The sequence below is a fragment of the Kogia breviceps genome, chromosome 18 (assembly GCF_026419965.1).
Source record: "Kogia breviceps isolate mKogBre1 chromosome 18, mKogBre1 haplotype 1, whole genome shotgun sequence".
Taxonomy (NCBI): Eukaryota; Metazoa; Chordata; class Mammalia; order Artiodactyla; family Physeteridae; genus Kogia; species Kogia breviceps.
Genome location: NC_081327.1, coordinates 51,504,405 through 51,521,728, shown reverse-complemented (window position 1 = coordinate 51,521,728; position 17,324 = coordinate 51,504,405). Strand labels below are relative to the sequence as shown.

Here is a 17,324-nt window from a genome sequence, read left to right as displayed (position 1 = left end):
TTCATCTTTAAAGACCTGACACTTTGGTGAGCACTGGTCAATTATTCTGTACAATGTCCCTGAACTTGGGTCTAATTTCTTATGGTTAGACTGAGGCTGAGCATTTCTGGCAGGGATACTACCAAAGTGATGCTGTGCCCGTCACATCAGGGAAAACATGATGTCAATAGGCTATTAACCTTGGGCATGTTATTAACCACGTGTCAATGTGCTGACCTTAACCTTGGCCACTTGGTTAGGTGCTGTTAGGTTTCTCCACTCTAAGATACTATTTTTCCCTTTGCAATTAATAACTATATCAGAAGAGGTAATGTGAGAATATGCAAATATCCTTTTTCTCTTCAAACTCCTGTCCACCAATTTTAGTCTCCATTATTACTGTGGGGTTCAACGGATGATTTCCTATTCTCTTATTCCTTCTTCTACATTTATTAATTGAAATTCTTCTGTAAGAAAGAACTGTTTCTTCTCCACCATTGATTTATTTATCCATCCATCCATTTATTTATCCACAGACACATAGGTATTTCTTTATTCTATGGATTATAATCCAATGTTGTTGGTATTCATTTTCTTGCTCAAATCATTCCAGCTTTGGCTGTCAGGACTTCTTTCAGGCCAAGTCTGTGCTCTTTCTTAAAGCCTCTATCTTCCTTTGAGCACCTCTTTACATTACTTTCTGGCACAAATGCTCCAGGCACATAGTATGTTCTTCCTGCCCCAGTGCCTGAATCAGCCACATCCCCAAAGACACTGGAGTCTCGAACATTATCTAATTACATTCTAGAAACATCACTCTGGTGGCAGCTTTGGGAGACTGACGGAGCAGCAGAGATCCTGCCACAAGTCAGGAATTATGGAAGCTAGAGCACGAGTGCCGGCGATGGTAACGAAGAGACAGCTTCCGGCAGGGTAAGGGAGGGGGTGGCGCCCTGAGGACTCCCCCGTTTCTCCTGGAGAGTCTGGTAATGAAGGACAACATGCCTGGGGACAGAGGGCGCTGGAGCTGACTGGGTGCGGGGTGGCCGTGTAGCTGGCCGGCGGCCGTCCAGGCCTGGCGCTCAGAAGAGAGGGGGCAGCAGCACCTCTGGTGCTGATGTGATGAGACTGTCGTGGGGAGAGTTCGGGGAGAAGACAGAAGCTTGTGCCACTCCACGTTTAGGGACAGACGAGGAAAGAGCCAGAAAAGGAGACTGCAGGGGAAATGGGACAAAGGTGTCACAGAGGCCTGGAGAGCCTGGGCGTCACGGAAACGCCCTAGAGTGATAAACACAGCAGACAGGTCGAGTACGAGAAGCACTTAAAAGCTGGAACTCGAATAAGTCAGAAAGAGAAAGACAAACACCATATGATATGACTTACATGTGGAATCTAAAATATGACACAAATGAACTTCTCTATGAAACAAAAACAGACTCACAGACATAGAGAACAGACTTGTGGTTGCCGAGGGGGAGGGATGCAGTGGGAATTTGGGGTTAGCAGATGTGCACTTTTATATATAGAATGAATAACAACAAGGTCCTACTGTAGAGCACAGGGACTATATTTAATATCCTATGATAAACCATAATGGAAAAGAATATTTTAAAAAAGAATGTATATATATATGTGTGTGTGTGTGTGTGTGTGTGTGTATAACTGAATCACTTTGCTGTATGGCAGATATTAACACACAGTTGTAAATCGACTCTACTTCAAAAAAAAAAAACGTTTTCACTGGATTTGGCCATCATACTTAGCAAGTTTTGAAAGAGCAGTTTTAATGGAGTGAGAAGACACGAGCCTACGGGCAGAGTGAAGCAGGAGGCGAGGCCGAGGCCGAGATACAGAGTCTCTTCCTGCAAGAATCGTCGGAGCAAAGTCAAGGAAGTCGTGCACTTGTTAGAAGAGGATGCAGAGTATGTTTGCTTTCAACGGGCGCACTCATTCGCCATTTGCACACCTCCTAAGCGCCCGTTGCTGGAAAGGACTTGACCATACTTTCATGCTTGGGAAAAGGAGCTAGAAAGGAAGGGAAAAAAAATTTGTTTTTAAGGAGAAGGAAGAGGATACACAACAGACCAGCCAAGAAGAAAGAGATGAATACGGGGGGCGGTGGGGAGAGCAGGTGAGGGAGCCAGGGAGACTCAGCCCTGACCGCCAGCCTCTGCTCTCTGGAAGACCGGCACGCAAATCACGACATGATGTTTAAACCGCATTAAAGATGATCACCAGCGTTAGAGGTTTTATGTCCAAATTTTAAAAACTCAAATACTCTAGATCACGGTTGACACACTACAACCCACAGCCTGTTTTTGCATGGCCCTTGAGCTACAAATGGGTTTTATGTTTTAAAAGGTTGTTGTTAAAAATAAGAACAAACAGAGAGGAGTATGTGACAGAGACCACATGTGGGCTGGAAAGCCTAAAATATTTCTCACCCTTTAGAGTAAAAGTTTGCCAAACCCTGCTCTAAATATTCTCACCATGGCAAACATACAACATTGAGAAATCCAGCCTAACAAAATAGTAAAAATATGCAAAATAGTAATAACTGTGAGAAACCACTTGCAAAAGGGACCAGGCGATGGTAGTAAAGCTGAGGGGAAAAGAAATAATCAGATACACACTGCCAGGGTCTTGATGTGATCATCCAGTCTTCCTGGACAGTAATCTGGTTTCATATAATAAGAACAAATTTGTTTCTATCTTCAGAAACAGGTAGGCCTGGGACATAGTCCCCACAGTGGGTTTGCCCACAAAAAAATACAAAGAAAAAACAGCCAAGAGGTTTTTGGGGTTTTTTTTTTCTAATATGTTTATAGTGACTATTCAGAGGAAAAAAATAACTGCAAATTATTATTTATTTATTTAATTTTATTTTTTTTGCGGTACGCGGGCCTCTCACTGTTGTGGCCTCACCCGTTGCGGAGCACAGGCTCCGGACGTGCAGGCTCAGCGGCCATGGCTCACGGGCCCAGCCGCTCCGTGGCATGTGGGATCCTCCCGGACCGGGGCACGAACCCGCGTCCCCTGCATCGGCAGGCGGACTCTCAAGCACTGCGCCACCAGGGAAGCCCTATAACTGCAAATTAAAATGTCCAAGAGGAATGATGAAGCAAATTGTACGGAGCAGCAATATGACGTCACAGCAAATGGCTATTAAAAATGATTACGGGCATTACGCTGAGATAAGGGGGACACGACTTGACTTATGGGCATTACGCTGAGATAAGGGGGACACGACTTGACTTCAAATGAAAAGATGAACCAGAAATCATATGTACATATAGAATACAACTGTAACAACATATGAAGTACCCTGTTCAGAACCAGAACTTAGGGTGACATAAATAATTGAACCCTCGTGTGGTTTTCCATAAAACTTTTTGTATGAAAAATTCTGAAAATTTAAATCTAGTTCTTGTACATCTGAAAGTAAAGCAGTCAATAAAATTTACCCTTTAAAAGACAAGGTTTGAAAATGCATGTTAAAATTTTAGGATGAGTTCAAAGACAGAATCATGAGGCAGCAACTGGTGAAGCCAAAAATTCTTCTAGAATGAAACAAGGCTGATTCTTTGTTCTGGTCACACCCTGACTTTTTGGAAATAAAAGAAAGACATTCATGCCTCAACCTGTCAAATAGTTCCAGGCGTTCTCCTCAGGTATGATTTTTCAGATGCTGTTTAAAAGAGGCTCCTCCTATAACCTTAGGAGCCCATGGAGGGCTTCCCTGGTGGTACAGTGGTTAAGAATCTGCCTGCAAACGCAGAGGACACGGGTTTGAGCCCTGGCTTGGGAAGATCCCACATGCCACAGAGCAACTAAGCCTGTGCTTCCCAACTACTGAGCCTGCGCTCTAGAGCCCACGAGTCTCAACTACTGAGCTCACGTGCCACAACTACTGATGCCTTCGCACCTAGAGACCGTGCTCCGCAACGAGAAGCACCGCAGTGAGAAGCCCGCGCACCGCAACGAAGAGCAGCCCCTGCTCGCCGCAACTAGAGAAAGCCCATGTGCAGCAACGAAGACCCAACGCAGCCAAAAATAAATAAGTAAATAAATTTATATATATATAGGAGCCCATGGAAATAACCATCTCAAGAGTAAGCCCCTTTGATCTGGGGGGCACGCTTACAAGTCTTCTCTAATTAAAAACTGGTGGACCTGGTTCTTTGCTGCAGTACACCCATGGCACTGAATACTACAGAAATTTCATACTGCAGAAGTGGGTCCATATTTCTACTCACTCTCTATTCCCTCTTTTCCCAATGTAAAGAGTTAGAAGGAAGGTTTATGTCTTTTCAAAGGCAAAGTGGAACTCCTGAATAAATTCAAAGGAGAAGTAAGAATTTATATGAATTTAGTCTTGTCTTTGTATTCAACCTTTCAAAGGAGTTCAAACCAAAGTGACGTGACGGTTAAGAAGCTCTTTTTTTCTTTTTCAAAAAGGAGATAGTGGGAGCAGGAAAACAAAACCCAAACCAAAAATCAACTACAGCCTGAAACACACCCCCTTTCAGTTTTCCTTAATAAATGAGAGGCAGCTCAGGATGAGTTTCACTTCAGCATCTCACAAGGATCTTTCTGCTTCTGGCGCCTTCTTAATTTATAATCGACTGTTATAAACTTCTCTAAACAACCTGAAGCTGAAAACGCCTTCCAAAATGTTGTCAAGGGAATGAATGCTTCTCTATTAATTCTTTAGTCATGTTGTGACAAAAGCTCTCTCACTGGAGCTACTACTTTTGAATAAAGAATTTGGCCCCTTCTCCCAGGTTTCTTGGCACCAGAAATGGACTTTGTTGAGCTTGACTGTGCCATCTGAAACAGTACAAAATAAAAGACTCTCTTTGGGTTAAAATCTGTTCTAAGATGGTTTCTCCTGTCCCTCTCCCCCAGTCCCCAATACATATTCAGCTACACAGTAAAACGCCACAGCCAAAAGTTTCATCTTATTTGGAAGCAGTGTATATACAGCATCCTGAATTCTGATCTTCTACTTCTTCATCAGTACTTAAGACTGCAGTCACCTCAAGTCTCTTACCTACAGACTTTCCACTAATGGATTTAGTGCCTCTGGCCCTAGAGATAAAAGACGCTTTAAAAGCACCCAGTCCAAACCACCGAGCTGATCTCCCTGTGCTATGCGGCTGCTTCCCACTAGCTTTCCACCCTACGTTTGGCAGCGTACATATGTCCATGCCACTCTCTCACTTCGTCACAGCTAACCCTTCCCCCTCCCCATATCCTCAAGTCCATGCTCTAGTAGGTCTGTGTTCTATTCCCGTCCTACCCCAGGCTCTTCATGACATTTTTTTTTCTTAGATTCCGTATGAGGGGTGGGATAGGGAGGGTGGGAGGGAGGGGGATGCAAGAGGGAAGAGATATGGGAACATAGGTATATGTATAACCGATTCACTTTGTTATACAGCAGAAACTAACACACCATTGTAAAGCGATTATCCTCCAATAAAGATGTTAAAAAAAAAAAGCACGCAGTCCATGTGTCTGTTCTATTTCTCCCCACTGAATAAAAGTCAGTGGCGCACTGACACTGAAGGTACACGCCATACACTACGGGGAAGCCTGTAGGAGAGAGTGATTATCTGGCAGAATTGGGAAAATGTTACAAAGGAAGGGATACCGGGTCCCGAAGGACAAACAGGAATTCCTCTGCCAGTAAAAAGCAGGAAGTCAAGAGAGGCAGCGGTGAGAAACACACACACACACAGGTGTCACACTCCACAGAGTTTTCAAGAACTACACGAGTGTAATTAAGGGGTTTACAGAGCAATGCTGCCCTGAACAGGACACACGGAAGACAGGCTGTTACCTTTCCCACTTTTCTTAAGCAGCTGGCCTCAAAACCTGTTAGTTCTTCCCTGTCCCTCAGCCTAATCCCCACAACCAATTAGCAGTCGACGGCTTCTTCCTCTAATCCCCAACTCGGCCACTACTGCTGACACGGGCGCGGGACAGCGCCACAGCGCCACGGGGTGCTGACCTGAATCAGTAAGCAACTCTGGTCCCCCTCTCGGCCCTGTGAACAAACAACCGCCAAGTTACCTTCTTGAAGCAGAGCTCTGTTTCTATCACTAGTACTACTGGTGAAAGACTGAATAAAAAGTTAAGAGATATGGGGATATATGTATAACTGATTCACTTTGTTATAAAGCAGAAAGTAACACACCGCTGTAAAGCAATTATACTCCAGTAAAGACGTTAAAAAAAAAAAAAAAGAAAAATCTAAGCGAACTAGCCCGGCACTCGGTAATACCGTCCTGACCTGCCCGTCCACCAGCATTTGCCCCCATCCCTAGCCAAGGCCCCAGTCCAGCCCGGGGAAGTATACTTACTGCCCTGGGTGCATACGAGCCCCCCCCCCCCCCCCCCCGCGCTCACACCTTTGTTCGCCTGAACCCTTCTCCTTGCCCCACTCTTCCCCTACCCGCCCACCCACCCACCTCCAATTCCTCCCCGAGGCCGTATTCAATTCTGTTTACGAAACCTTATGGGATCACACAAGGGGTCCTTCCTCCTCGGAACTCCTATGGCTAGAAGTGTCTATGCAATTAAAATAGCCTTGGTTCTACACTTTGTGCCTTCAAAGCTAAGCTGTAAAGTCCTGTACTCCACAGAGCCGTTGACAGCTGTCCTTATACTCACAGTAAGCAATGATAAGCACTGCTCACTGAGGATACTGAGGAAGTGACCCGGGGCTCTCCTGGGTCTTTCCCTTTGCTCACCAACAGGTCCTATTGCTATTCTCCCTACTACAGCCACTCCACTCCAACTCCACGGACCCACCCTAGCCCAGGGCACCCTCATTTCCTGTCGGAACCACTGCGGCACCCTCCTAAACGACTCCCATCAATGCCTAACCTAAAGCCTTATGATATAACCTAAGCCCTCTTGCGTGGGATACCCCACGTCAGAAACAATTCTGAGGTCCCTTTCCCACACCTGCCACCTCCCCGGCTGGCTACCCACACACAGCCCCCCTGGGAGACGTTCCCGCCAAAGTTTAACCTTGCTGGGGAGCCCTGAACTCAGGACTGGAGGCCCTGCTACGCCTCCAGTCTGGTTCCCTGCCACGCTATGTGCAGCTCATCATCTCCTCGCGCTGCTGTCCTCCGCCCCCCTGGCTGTGCCAGTCTGATCCTGTGTCCGGAGAGCAGCACTTCTGCTCCCGGAGCCCTGCCCCTCTGCCCCCAGCTCTGCTCGCACTGAAGCCCCTCCTCCAGATCTCAGGTGAAGCGGCCCTCCCTCAGAGCGCTGCTCCTCTCACCCATCCACGGCCGCAGCCACGTCCATCCCTCACGTCTCTCTGTAACGAGGCCTCTTCATTGTCTGCCTCCCCAGCTGGAGTCCATGGATGCCAGAGCCTTGAAAGCCCAGAGCACGGCAGCGCCACACGTAAATGCTCAAGAAAACTTTAATGAATGAACGAGCATTTAGGAAACCTCGGCCAAGGATCTATGTTCTCTACTTAAAAACAGCTGTTTCTGGAATCCGCCTGCCAATGCAGGGGACACGGGTTCGAGCCCTGGTCGGGGAAGATCCCACATGCCACGGAGCAACTAAGCCCGTGCACCACAACTACTGAGACCGCGAGCCACAACTACTGAAGCCTGCGTGTCTAGAGCCCGTGCTCCGCCAACAAGAGAAGCCACCGCAATGAGAAGCCCGCGCACCGCAACGAACGCAACTAGAGAAAGCCCGCGCGCAGCAACGAAGACCCAATACAGTCAAAAATAGATAAATAATTCTATTAAAAAAGTTGTTTCTGTACATGTGATTAATTGCGGTTACTAACATAGTAGCGAATGATCAGATGAGTCATTTAAGGATACTCTTTATTTTATTTTATTTTTAACATCTTTATTGGAGTATAATTGCTTTACAATGGTGTGTTAGTTTCTGCTGTATAACAAAGTGAATCAGCTATATGTATACATATATCCCCATATCCTCTCCCTCTTGCATCTCCCTCCCACCCTCCCTATCCCACCCCTCTAGGTGGTCACGAAGCACTGAGCTGATCTCCCTGTGCTCTGCAGCTGCTTCCCAGTAGCTATCTCTTCTACATTTGGCAGTGTATGTATGTCCGTGCCACTCTCTCACTTCGTCCCAGCTTACTCTTCCCCCTCCCTGTGTCCTCAAGTCCATTCTGTATGTTTGCAACTTTATTCCTGTCCTGCCACTAGGTTCATCAGAACCATTTTTCTTTAGATTCCATATATATGTGTTAGCATATGGTATTTGTTTTTCTCTTTCTGACTTACTTCACTCGGTATGACAGACTCTAAGTCCACCTCACTGCAAATAACTCAATTTCATTTCTTTTTACGGCTGAGTAATATTCCATTGTATATATGTGCCACATCTTAATTATACTTTTTAGAGCAGACTTTCAGAAGTGACTACTCCAAAAATAAAGTCAATCTCTTCTTTTCCCATTCTTGAAATTCTGGTACTACCACACTACATAGTACAGTAGTGAAAAATTAAGTGAACATCAAAGATAATTTAAAAACAGTTAGCTTTATGTTTCTTCCCTTTACTGGCCCCACAGGTGGAAAAAATAAGTTGAGTGATTTTGATTTCTATGTGCTCAGTCTCAGTTTTGACAGTGTTTGTGGGAGATCATTGAATATACACTCAAATGGCAGCCAGCACACAAGAAAGACAATGGAGCCTGGGAAGCTGTAACACTCCACAAACCATGAAATACAAACTCCTGCCCGTCTCCCCCAGCACCCAGCTGTTGCTGATACCCAGTGTCTCCTGTGTATTTGTTGAAGGAATGATTAATCCTAATTAGTCAACACTAGTTATATAAGGTTCCTTGACAGGGAACTCTGTGATGAATTAATACATGACACATTTCAACGACTTATGACAATGCTAATTCTTGAACTGTACTTTATTATTGGTGAGCACAACCCCACAAGCATATGGGTTAAGGTGGTGATGACATTTCTAAAGAATGTACCAACAGCGTGACAATAGTGCACATTTTCATAATGCCCTTTCCCACCAACAAGAATAAAGACAGTAAGGAAAGGAAACAGAGCACCTATTTTGCTCCTGCTCCACTGCAGGAGGTGAGAGAAATGAGAATTTTGCTCCCTCTCGGCCATCAACAGGTATTCTCCCTTTTGGGCAAGGAACAAAGTTAGCAGCTCTGCTCATACAAGCAGCAGTGTTAAGAAGTCAGGCAGGAAAATAAACAGACCAACCAACCAACCAACAACACCTGAAAGAAGTCTCTAATCTGCGAGGTAAGTCTGAACCTCCCATACCAGCTTTAGCACAGGAGGAAAAGCTGGATGGATGTGGGAAACTCTTCCCTTGACTAACCAAACGGAATATTCAAGAAGACCCTGGGTTCTGCTGGCCTCCAATTCCATCCCTGAAGCAGAAGTGGGCTCTGGCGAGGAAAGAATAGAAATCAGTGATCAATGACCTTTCTTTCTAAGGATTCCCATGGCTTTTCTCAATTCCACCTTTCTCACATTGCCGGCCACTCCCAGTGAATGTGCTCTAAGTGTCAGAAGAGACTCATCCCAACCTCACACCCTAAATATGCAGTTTCCTCCAATTCAGGGATGGACTGATATAAACAATTTCAGTGACAAAAGTCTGAAAATATTTTGAACTCAACAGTACTAGACAATATACAATTATTCAGAGGCACAGGCAACTGGTTTACTGATGAATGCGAATATGACTATAAAACTATGTTTTACAATATTTCTACTCATCTTATCGTGTTAACGTAAAAATCACAAGTGTCAAATGGTCTTTAAAATTGCTCCTAAAAAGATACCAAAATACTTAGTAGTTGAGAGAATCACAAAATACCTATGAACAAAAATGTATATTTAAGGTTCTATATCCATTAGCACATTAACTCTAAACAGAAAAATGAAGGACACCGTGTTGGTCTATAACCCATTATAACAGTCTGTTTTTAAAAACCAGTCTTCCCCGCTTCCACTTGATATGTGCTGCCTCCCAAAGCTTTACTGCCTGAAGGCTAACTGTTTTATCTAACAAAATACTTCACCAAGATTTTATTTTTCCCTAAGTATTCTATTTTTCTAAAACTCTCTGAAAAGAAGAAAAAAAAAATATAATTTACTCCCACAGAGAAATGGAAGCAGCAAACATTAGACCATCATTCTGTGGTGAAGACACTCTTTGGCAATACTTAGGAAAACGACTTCAGTCTCTGCTCTTCTGAGCATGGGGGTCAAGAACTCCACCTGAGTGACAGAGGAGGACATTTAGATGGACACACGACCTTTACCCTCCATAGAGCTACAGCGGCCATCTTTGATCTCCTTCCTTCTTTGGACCCATCGTGTCTTAGGAGGCAGAGGACCCATGGGAAGCACTCAAATTCAAGGCTGCAGCCCTAACCTGCCAACTGTCACCCCCACACGCCCGCACCTCCACCCTTAACCTAGGATTCCAACTTAAAAATTATGCATTTATATTATAGCTCTAGTGCACAAAATGATGGATTTGTATCCTTCTGAAGGATGAAGCCAAACAACTCCTTATTTGTCCTAATTATGTTTTCTTTATGGATTATAAATAGATTTTAAGCCTCACTTTGATATCATGACACAGACCGATTAACAGTGTAAACAACGGATAAGGCGGCTTTGTAATCTGGATGCTTCGTCTCTATTATCCAAATCTAAATCCAAGGAACCAAACTTTCTATGTTGAAAAGCACTTTGCTTGACTCTCTAAATTATATAATAAAAATTACTTTAAGAACACTGAAGAGGACTTGCAGAGGAAAATACACACTGGAAGAAGAGGTAAAAGTCAAAGGGCACAGGTAAAAGAGAGAGAACTTATCAGCTGGTATTCAGTGGAGCGAGGATTTACTTCTATCACATCACTATTACTCAAAATGACAGCCCTCAGGAAAGTTCTACAATAAATCTAAACATTCAACACTTCACTTTATGTTAGATTCACTAGTCTAACAAGAATTTTATTGATTTGTTTCATCATTTGAAACCTTCCGAGAACCTGTCCAGAAGTAGAGCATTCCCTGCTACTAAGAGTGGCAACCGCTGCCTTGTACAAATAAACACATATATTTCACCTGAAATAAGTCATCTATGTTAAACTTAGAGCTCCAATTCACAAGCTCTTAGTTTCCTTAAGGAGCCCAGAGAAAACACTTCTTTGATCTTCTGAAAGAGAACATACTTTAATATTGGTTTTGAAAAACTCACGTAAAGAGTTTAATCAAATATGACTGCAAATACTAAAGAGGAGGAGGGGGAAGGGGAAAGGGAAGGAGAGGAGGAGGAGGGGAGGGAAAGGGGGAAAGGGAAGGGGAGGAGGGGGGCAGGAAGAGGAGGAGAAGGATGGAGACGATCATTTTGAACCACGGGACTGGAAGCCCTTCAGGACAGAGTTCATCTTTTTAAGCAGCTGTAAGGGATGCCTTGTAGTGGGTGGATAAAAACAAACAAGCCTCGATCCATCAAAAGATATTCAGGCCCAATGTCTTTCCCATCACCATCAGAGGACAGCAAGCGGTAGGTACCGTTGATTTGATTTAAAGACTGCTCAGCATTCAGCAACAGTCTCAGAACCTGGAGCTTCTAGATGAACCCCTGAGAACTAAGAAACTTAACAGGTTACCATCGCTATGCAAAACCCTTATGACAATCATTCATGAGCTGCTACATACACAGGTGACTATGAACCCGGAGCACAAGTGACAGAAAAGGGACTTGGGGGCTGACAGCTTGCTCTGCACACAGCAGACAACACTAGTGGACTTTACCGCTTATAAAATACAGGGAAGATTTCAAGTAGCCAAAGAAAGGATGATAACAATTTCTACATCACCATGAAACTTGGACTCCTACCGAGATCATATTAGTCTCCTTAAGAAGTTTCATCAGCATCATCTATGAATCAAATTTTAGATTTACATGGCAAAACAGGCTCATCAATAATTAGGCCTTGGAAAGCATCCACATTAACAGCATAAAATAAATGCCTGTTACAAAACAACTCTACAGGGCTGGATTTATAGAGCAGAATACCCAACCAAGACCTGTGTGACAGGGCAAAGAAAAGGCTGTAACATCAATATGCAACACAACTTTAGATGATGCAGTAAAGCTGTAAGAACAGAGACAGACTCCCTCCCCACAACACAGACACGCCAAGCGGACCGAGAACAGAACGGAGCCCAATCAAACTCACTTCACAGATGACAAGACTAGGCCCAGAAAAGTTGTCCAAGACGATCCAGGCTGGATTCTAGGCCCAATGCCTCCACTCCACCCTCACTAGCCCAGCTTTCTCTCAAAACACAGGGACAAAAACTGCCATTCTTACTGTTGCCTAACTCATCAAAGGATCCCCAAATCCTGGGAATCTTTCTTTCCTTTACTCTCCAGGACTCAAAGCTAAACAAACTCATGTTCCAACAGATTCCCTAGAAAACCCAAAATTCCCAAAGCGGATATGGGACTGGAACCTGTACAGAGCCACTATAATGCCACACTGCAGAATCACACGGCAATTCATGGCCAAATCCTTTCACACACATTACCCCCCAAGAACTACAGCTCACGCAAGAGAGGAGTCTGAACTCCACATCAGATCAACGGAATTGTGCCAGAACGAGAAGAGCCTCAGACATGAAGCAAAGCAAACTTCACGATATTCAAGAGAAAAGGAAATTTCCTATAAGCCTCAGGGGAACCTTTCCCAGAAGGTCTCAGGGTTGCTGAGAAAGGAAAGGGTTGCTGTGGGTCGTTGTTATAGCTATGAATTCAATGTCATCATTCTTAAAGGTCGTCAGCTACATTTAGATTTTGTTTTCCCAACAAACCAAAGGAAAAATGTCATTCAGGATCATGAGAAAATGCTGGGCAGAGGGCATGCTGGGAAAGTAGCATCCCACTTACTGGAGTGAGTGATGAAATATGGAAGCTCCTGCCTGTCCTCCCTGAAGCATCTGAATCTTAGGCTGCGTGACACATACCCTACACAGTCTTCTTTCAGGTTATCACTGGGGTTTTGTGGCCAAACTTGGTTTTTTTCTGGCTTTTTCCTTTTATACTGCAAGTGTTTCTAAGGCAGTATGATTGCTAAGACGACCCGGAGGAAAAACAGATGTTAAACCAAAGATAAAGCAAAGGAAAAGAGTCAACCAGTAAGGCTAAAAGACTTCTATATTAAGTAGAAAGTATGCGAAATGAGCTGCTTTCATTCCTAGTGCAATAGTGTTGGATTGGTTCCCTTGGCTGATGATACAGAAGCAATATATAACATTGTTTCTAAACTGCACAACTTCAGACCCCTGTGACAGTTACTAAAACCAGGCTAACTGAAGACATTAAACAAAACTCAGATTTTTATAAAACTTCAGAGACTACTAAACTTTTGAACTCCCAATCCATATATTAATGACATCACAGACCTAAATGCTTAAGCTTCAAAAGGGAAAATGAGAAACATCAAGTTCTAGAACATACAAACTCATTTTGTTTCAATAAAATTCTTTAAGTTCCATTCAAACAAAGCAAAGATGTTATAAAAGCCCAACATCACTGGTATCAAAAATTAAAGTTTGTTTCTAAGTAGTAACACAAATTAGTCATATTACTTCGAAGTAGCCTTGAGATGGATAATTTTAAAAGAACTCCAAGAACAAATATACCACTTCAACAGTCAAATAAAGTTACAGCAATTAGTCACTGAAAAAACACATATTGACTAATTCATATTTATCTGTAAAATGTCAAAAATATCTGCCCTGCCTACTGTACAAGATGGTTGAAAATGAAAATCAAAGTGAGACAGCATGTGAAAGTACTTAATAAGCACGTAAATCATAACATATTGTGTAAACTCTGCTTACTGACTTGCAAAGAATAGTTACAGGCGAGTAATGCTGTAGCTTGGTATGGTAAACGAGTAGGAGACTAGGTGTCATTAACCTGGAGTCTAATCCTAATTTAACCATTAAGTGCTAATAACCTCACTGTAATACAGATCACTAATGCCCACCGAGCACCACTTCTTTATCTGGAAAGTAACAGAATTGTATTAGACGGGTCTGAAGTCCCTTTTGGCTCTGCTACTACGATTAGTAATATTTCACGTCTAAATTACTGCTAGCGGGACTTCCCTGGTGGTCCAGCGGTCAAGAATCCGCCTTACAATGCAGGGGACGCGGGTTCGAGCCCTGGTCAGGGGAACTAAGATCCCACATGCCGCGGGGCAACCAAGCCCGCGCACCAACCAAGCCCGAGCGCCACAACTACTGAGCTTGCGCGTCTCAACTAGAAAGCCCACGCGCCCTGGAGGCTGCGCGCCACAAGAGAGAGAAAAACCCGCAGGCCACAACTAGAGAGAAGCCCGTGCACCGCAACGAAGAGCCCACGTTGCAACGAAAGATCCCGCGTGCCGCAACGAAAGATCCCACGTTCCCCACCAAAGATCCCGCGTGCTGCAATTAAGACCCAACGCAGCCAAGGATAAAATAAAATAAATAAATCTTTAAAAAAAACATTAAAAATTACGGCTAGTCTAAATAACATTTCACATTACTAAATATTCTCATATGTGCCACCATGTCACAAGTGGATGCCCCACCTTTCCTAATTCAGCAGATATAGCAGTGATACCACTACCTTTGGAAACCTGTGTGCAGACTTGTGAGCGGCTCAAAGCACTATTACCTACTTCTTCACAGTGTGGGTCAAAGATTAAATGAGATGAAGACGCATTTTATGCCTCATTTATCAGACTAATGAGCTGAAGCCAAGATGAAGTCATCTACGGACAACTCGCAGAAGAGTGAAAGCTGGGAGGAGAAAGCAGGTGCAGGGCTCTTCTCAACAGGGACAACTGAGCATCTGAAATGGAAACGCACCAGGGCTGCTCCTCTCATGTCCAATCTTCTGTGGCATAAAGGACGGCAGTCCCTGCTTCAACCCATCTGCTAACCACTAGGCACTGGTCTTCCTGTGTGCCAGGGACACGGTAATGAACGAAGGAAAGTCCCTGGCCTCTTGGAGCTTACACTGTGGGTGGGGAAGATCCACAGAGTAAATGAGTAAAATATAGGGTATATTATAGTGGCAAGTGCTATGGAGAAAAATGAACCACGGAAAGGGAAGAGAGAGCATGTATTTGGTGATTTGCAATTTTCTTTTAAGCCAGCTGGATGTCACTTACAGAACTACAATAATACATCTAGTGTAGTTTTCCTAACCATTTCCCCAAACAGGGAATACTCTGGATGCAGGGAAGGCGCTGGCCTGCTGATGCCAATTTTTTATTGACTGCTCAAAGCTCTGAACTGCCAGCTGTGAGATATCTGTCACGTTGGCAATCCAAATCCACACTGATGACGACTCACCCCAACCCCACCTTTAAATCCACAAAGAGTGCAAGTGGATTTAAGAAAGAGAGCCAGGAGGAGCCAGAAGTTACCAGAGCACTTGAACTGCTTCTGACTTAGCACAAATATCTGCCAATGCAACTGTTAAAATGCAGTCTGTGTGCCGAGTTCTGCTAGGACAATGCACTAAGAATGCAGCGCACATCATTTTGCCTTTTCTGACCTGTCAATTCTAGTGACATTCTCTACTATTAGTCTATATTTAACCAGCTTACTAGGCAGTTTCTCCAGCTTCTAGCATTTTTTTTCTATTATAAGAGTAACCCAGTTTGCAAGAAAGTTGCTGTAACATAACAGCCCCCTCAAGATGTGACACACTTGTATGAGCACTGTCTTATCAACCTTTAATTCACCTCGTTAGCTGAGCTGGCAAACCAGGTTAAGCTTTGTTTTAAAATGCCTTCTCTAAGTCGCTAAAATCTCATGGTCCTCGGGCTGTAACAGCATCCTGAGAATTATAGTAAGTCTTTTAAAATGTGCTACAGCTTACTTTAACGTCTATAACGCACTACCCTTCTTTTTAAAAGGAGTTCCCACAAAGGGTGGAAAGTCACTTCTGCGAAGAACTTGGGGCTGGGGGTGGGGGTGGGTGTCGGATCGTCCATCCTAAGAAAAAGATCCGACAGGGTTTTTCCTCTGCCCACACCCGGAGAGGAGGTGTTTGCTTGGCTTCTCAGCGGGAGGGACGCTCCCTGGCCGCTTTCGCGGCGCTGGGCCCGGCCCACTATGCGTCGATTTGGAGGCGAACGGCCGGCAAACTTCAGCCGGGATCCGCGGGCTGGGCCGGAGCGAGGGGGCAGCTCTTCCCGGGCGCCGCCCAAGCCCTGCTCTCGATCGCGGGGCCGGGGCCGGCCCAGGACGGCGTCTGGGGGCCTCTGGGGTTCTGAGGCCCCGGCCAGCGCCGGGAGGTGGAAACTCGAGGAGGGAGGGCGGGGGGACTGAGCTCCGGGGTCAACTCCAGGGGCAGTGGGGTCCCGTGGAGGGCACGGGCCCGGCCCGGCCGAAGCCATAGAGGCTGTCCTGCGGGGAGGCAACGAGTGGGGCCCGGCCGGGGTGTCTGCCGGGAGGGACACCGCGCTAAGCGGTGACCAGAGGGACCCCGGCGGCTGGGGGGTGGGGACCAGGGGCTCCGGGGACACGCCCGGCTCGCCCCGCCCCCGGACTCCGGGCAGTGCGGCCCCGCCCGGCCCCCTCCTCACCTGATGTACGGGCTGGCAGCCGCCAGGATGTTCTTCTGCACCGGTATCTCCTCCCCGTCGAGGACCAAGTGAGCGTCGCAGAAGCGGGACTCCTCGCGGAAAGAGCTGAGCGCTCGCAGTAGGCGCGTGGCGTGCTGAGGGTCTGACACGGCGCTGCCTTCGGCCATCGCGGCGCCCGCTCCTAAGCCCGCCGGTCGGGCTCCGGACGCCGCCCAAACGGACCCCTCGAGCCGCCCGCGTCCGGCGCGCACCCCGTCTGCACAACCCGCTCGCTCCCGTCTGCCCGGGCCGGTTCTCAGTGCTGCGAGCAAAACCGCGAGCCTCCGGAACGCACCTGCGCCGTGCGCCGCTCGAGAGTCCGGCGCCTTTAAGGAGCGGCGGTATTGCGTCATTTCTGCGCGACGCTCCCGCGCCTTTGTGCCCTCCCCTCTCACCCGGCATCGCCGGAGGCTGCCAATCCGAAGCCTCGTTCCTCCTACTGAGCTGCCGGTCCCCGAACGGGCGCTGCCGGGCGCGGTCCGCCGCAGAGAGCAATCGCTGCAGCAGTGGAGGGGTGTGCGGGCAGGCTGGCACTCGGTGGTTAAGCCCGTGGCCTCTGGTGCCGTGAGTCTGAATCCGAGTCTCGGCTCTTCCACTCACTAGCTGTGTTACCATGGGTAAGGTGCCCATCC

At 46.0% G+C, this 17,324-nt stretch overlaps 1 protein-coding gene across 15 annotated transcripts in view; it reads right to left on the bottom strand.

Annotated features, from left to right (window-relative positions):
- GAN (gigaxonin) overlaps positions 1 to 17,036 on the bottom strand; it is a 102,730-nt gene extending 85,694 nt beyond the window's left edge. For 14 of the 15 annotated variants that reach the window (XR_010837848.1, XR_010837849.1, XR_010837853.1 and 11 more), the window contains exon 1: positions 16,654 to 17,036. Coding sequence is in view for 4 of the 15 variants with exons in the window: in XM_059046049.2 (XP_058902032.2) it covers positions 16,654 to 16,820 (167 nt within the window). In the remaining 11 variants the exon portion in view is untranslated. The remainder of the gene's footprint in view (positions 1 to 16,653) is intronic. The other variant, XM_067019833.1, reaches the window with a different exon arrangement.
- Between the last annotated feature and the right edge of the window lie 288 nt (positions 17,037 to 17,324).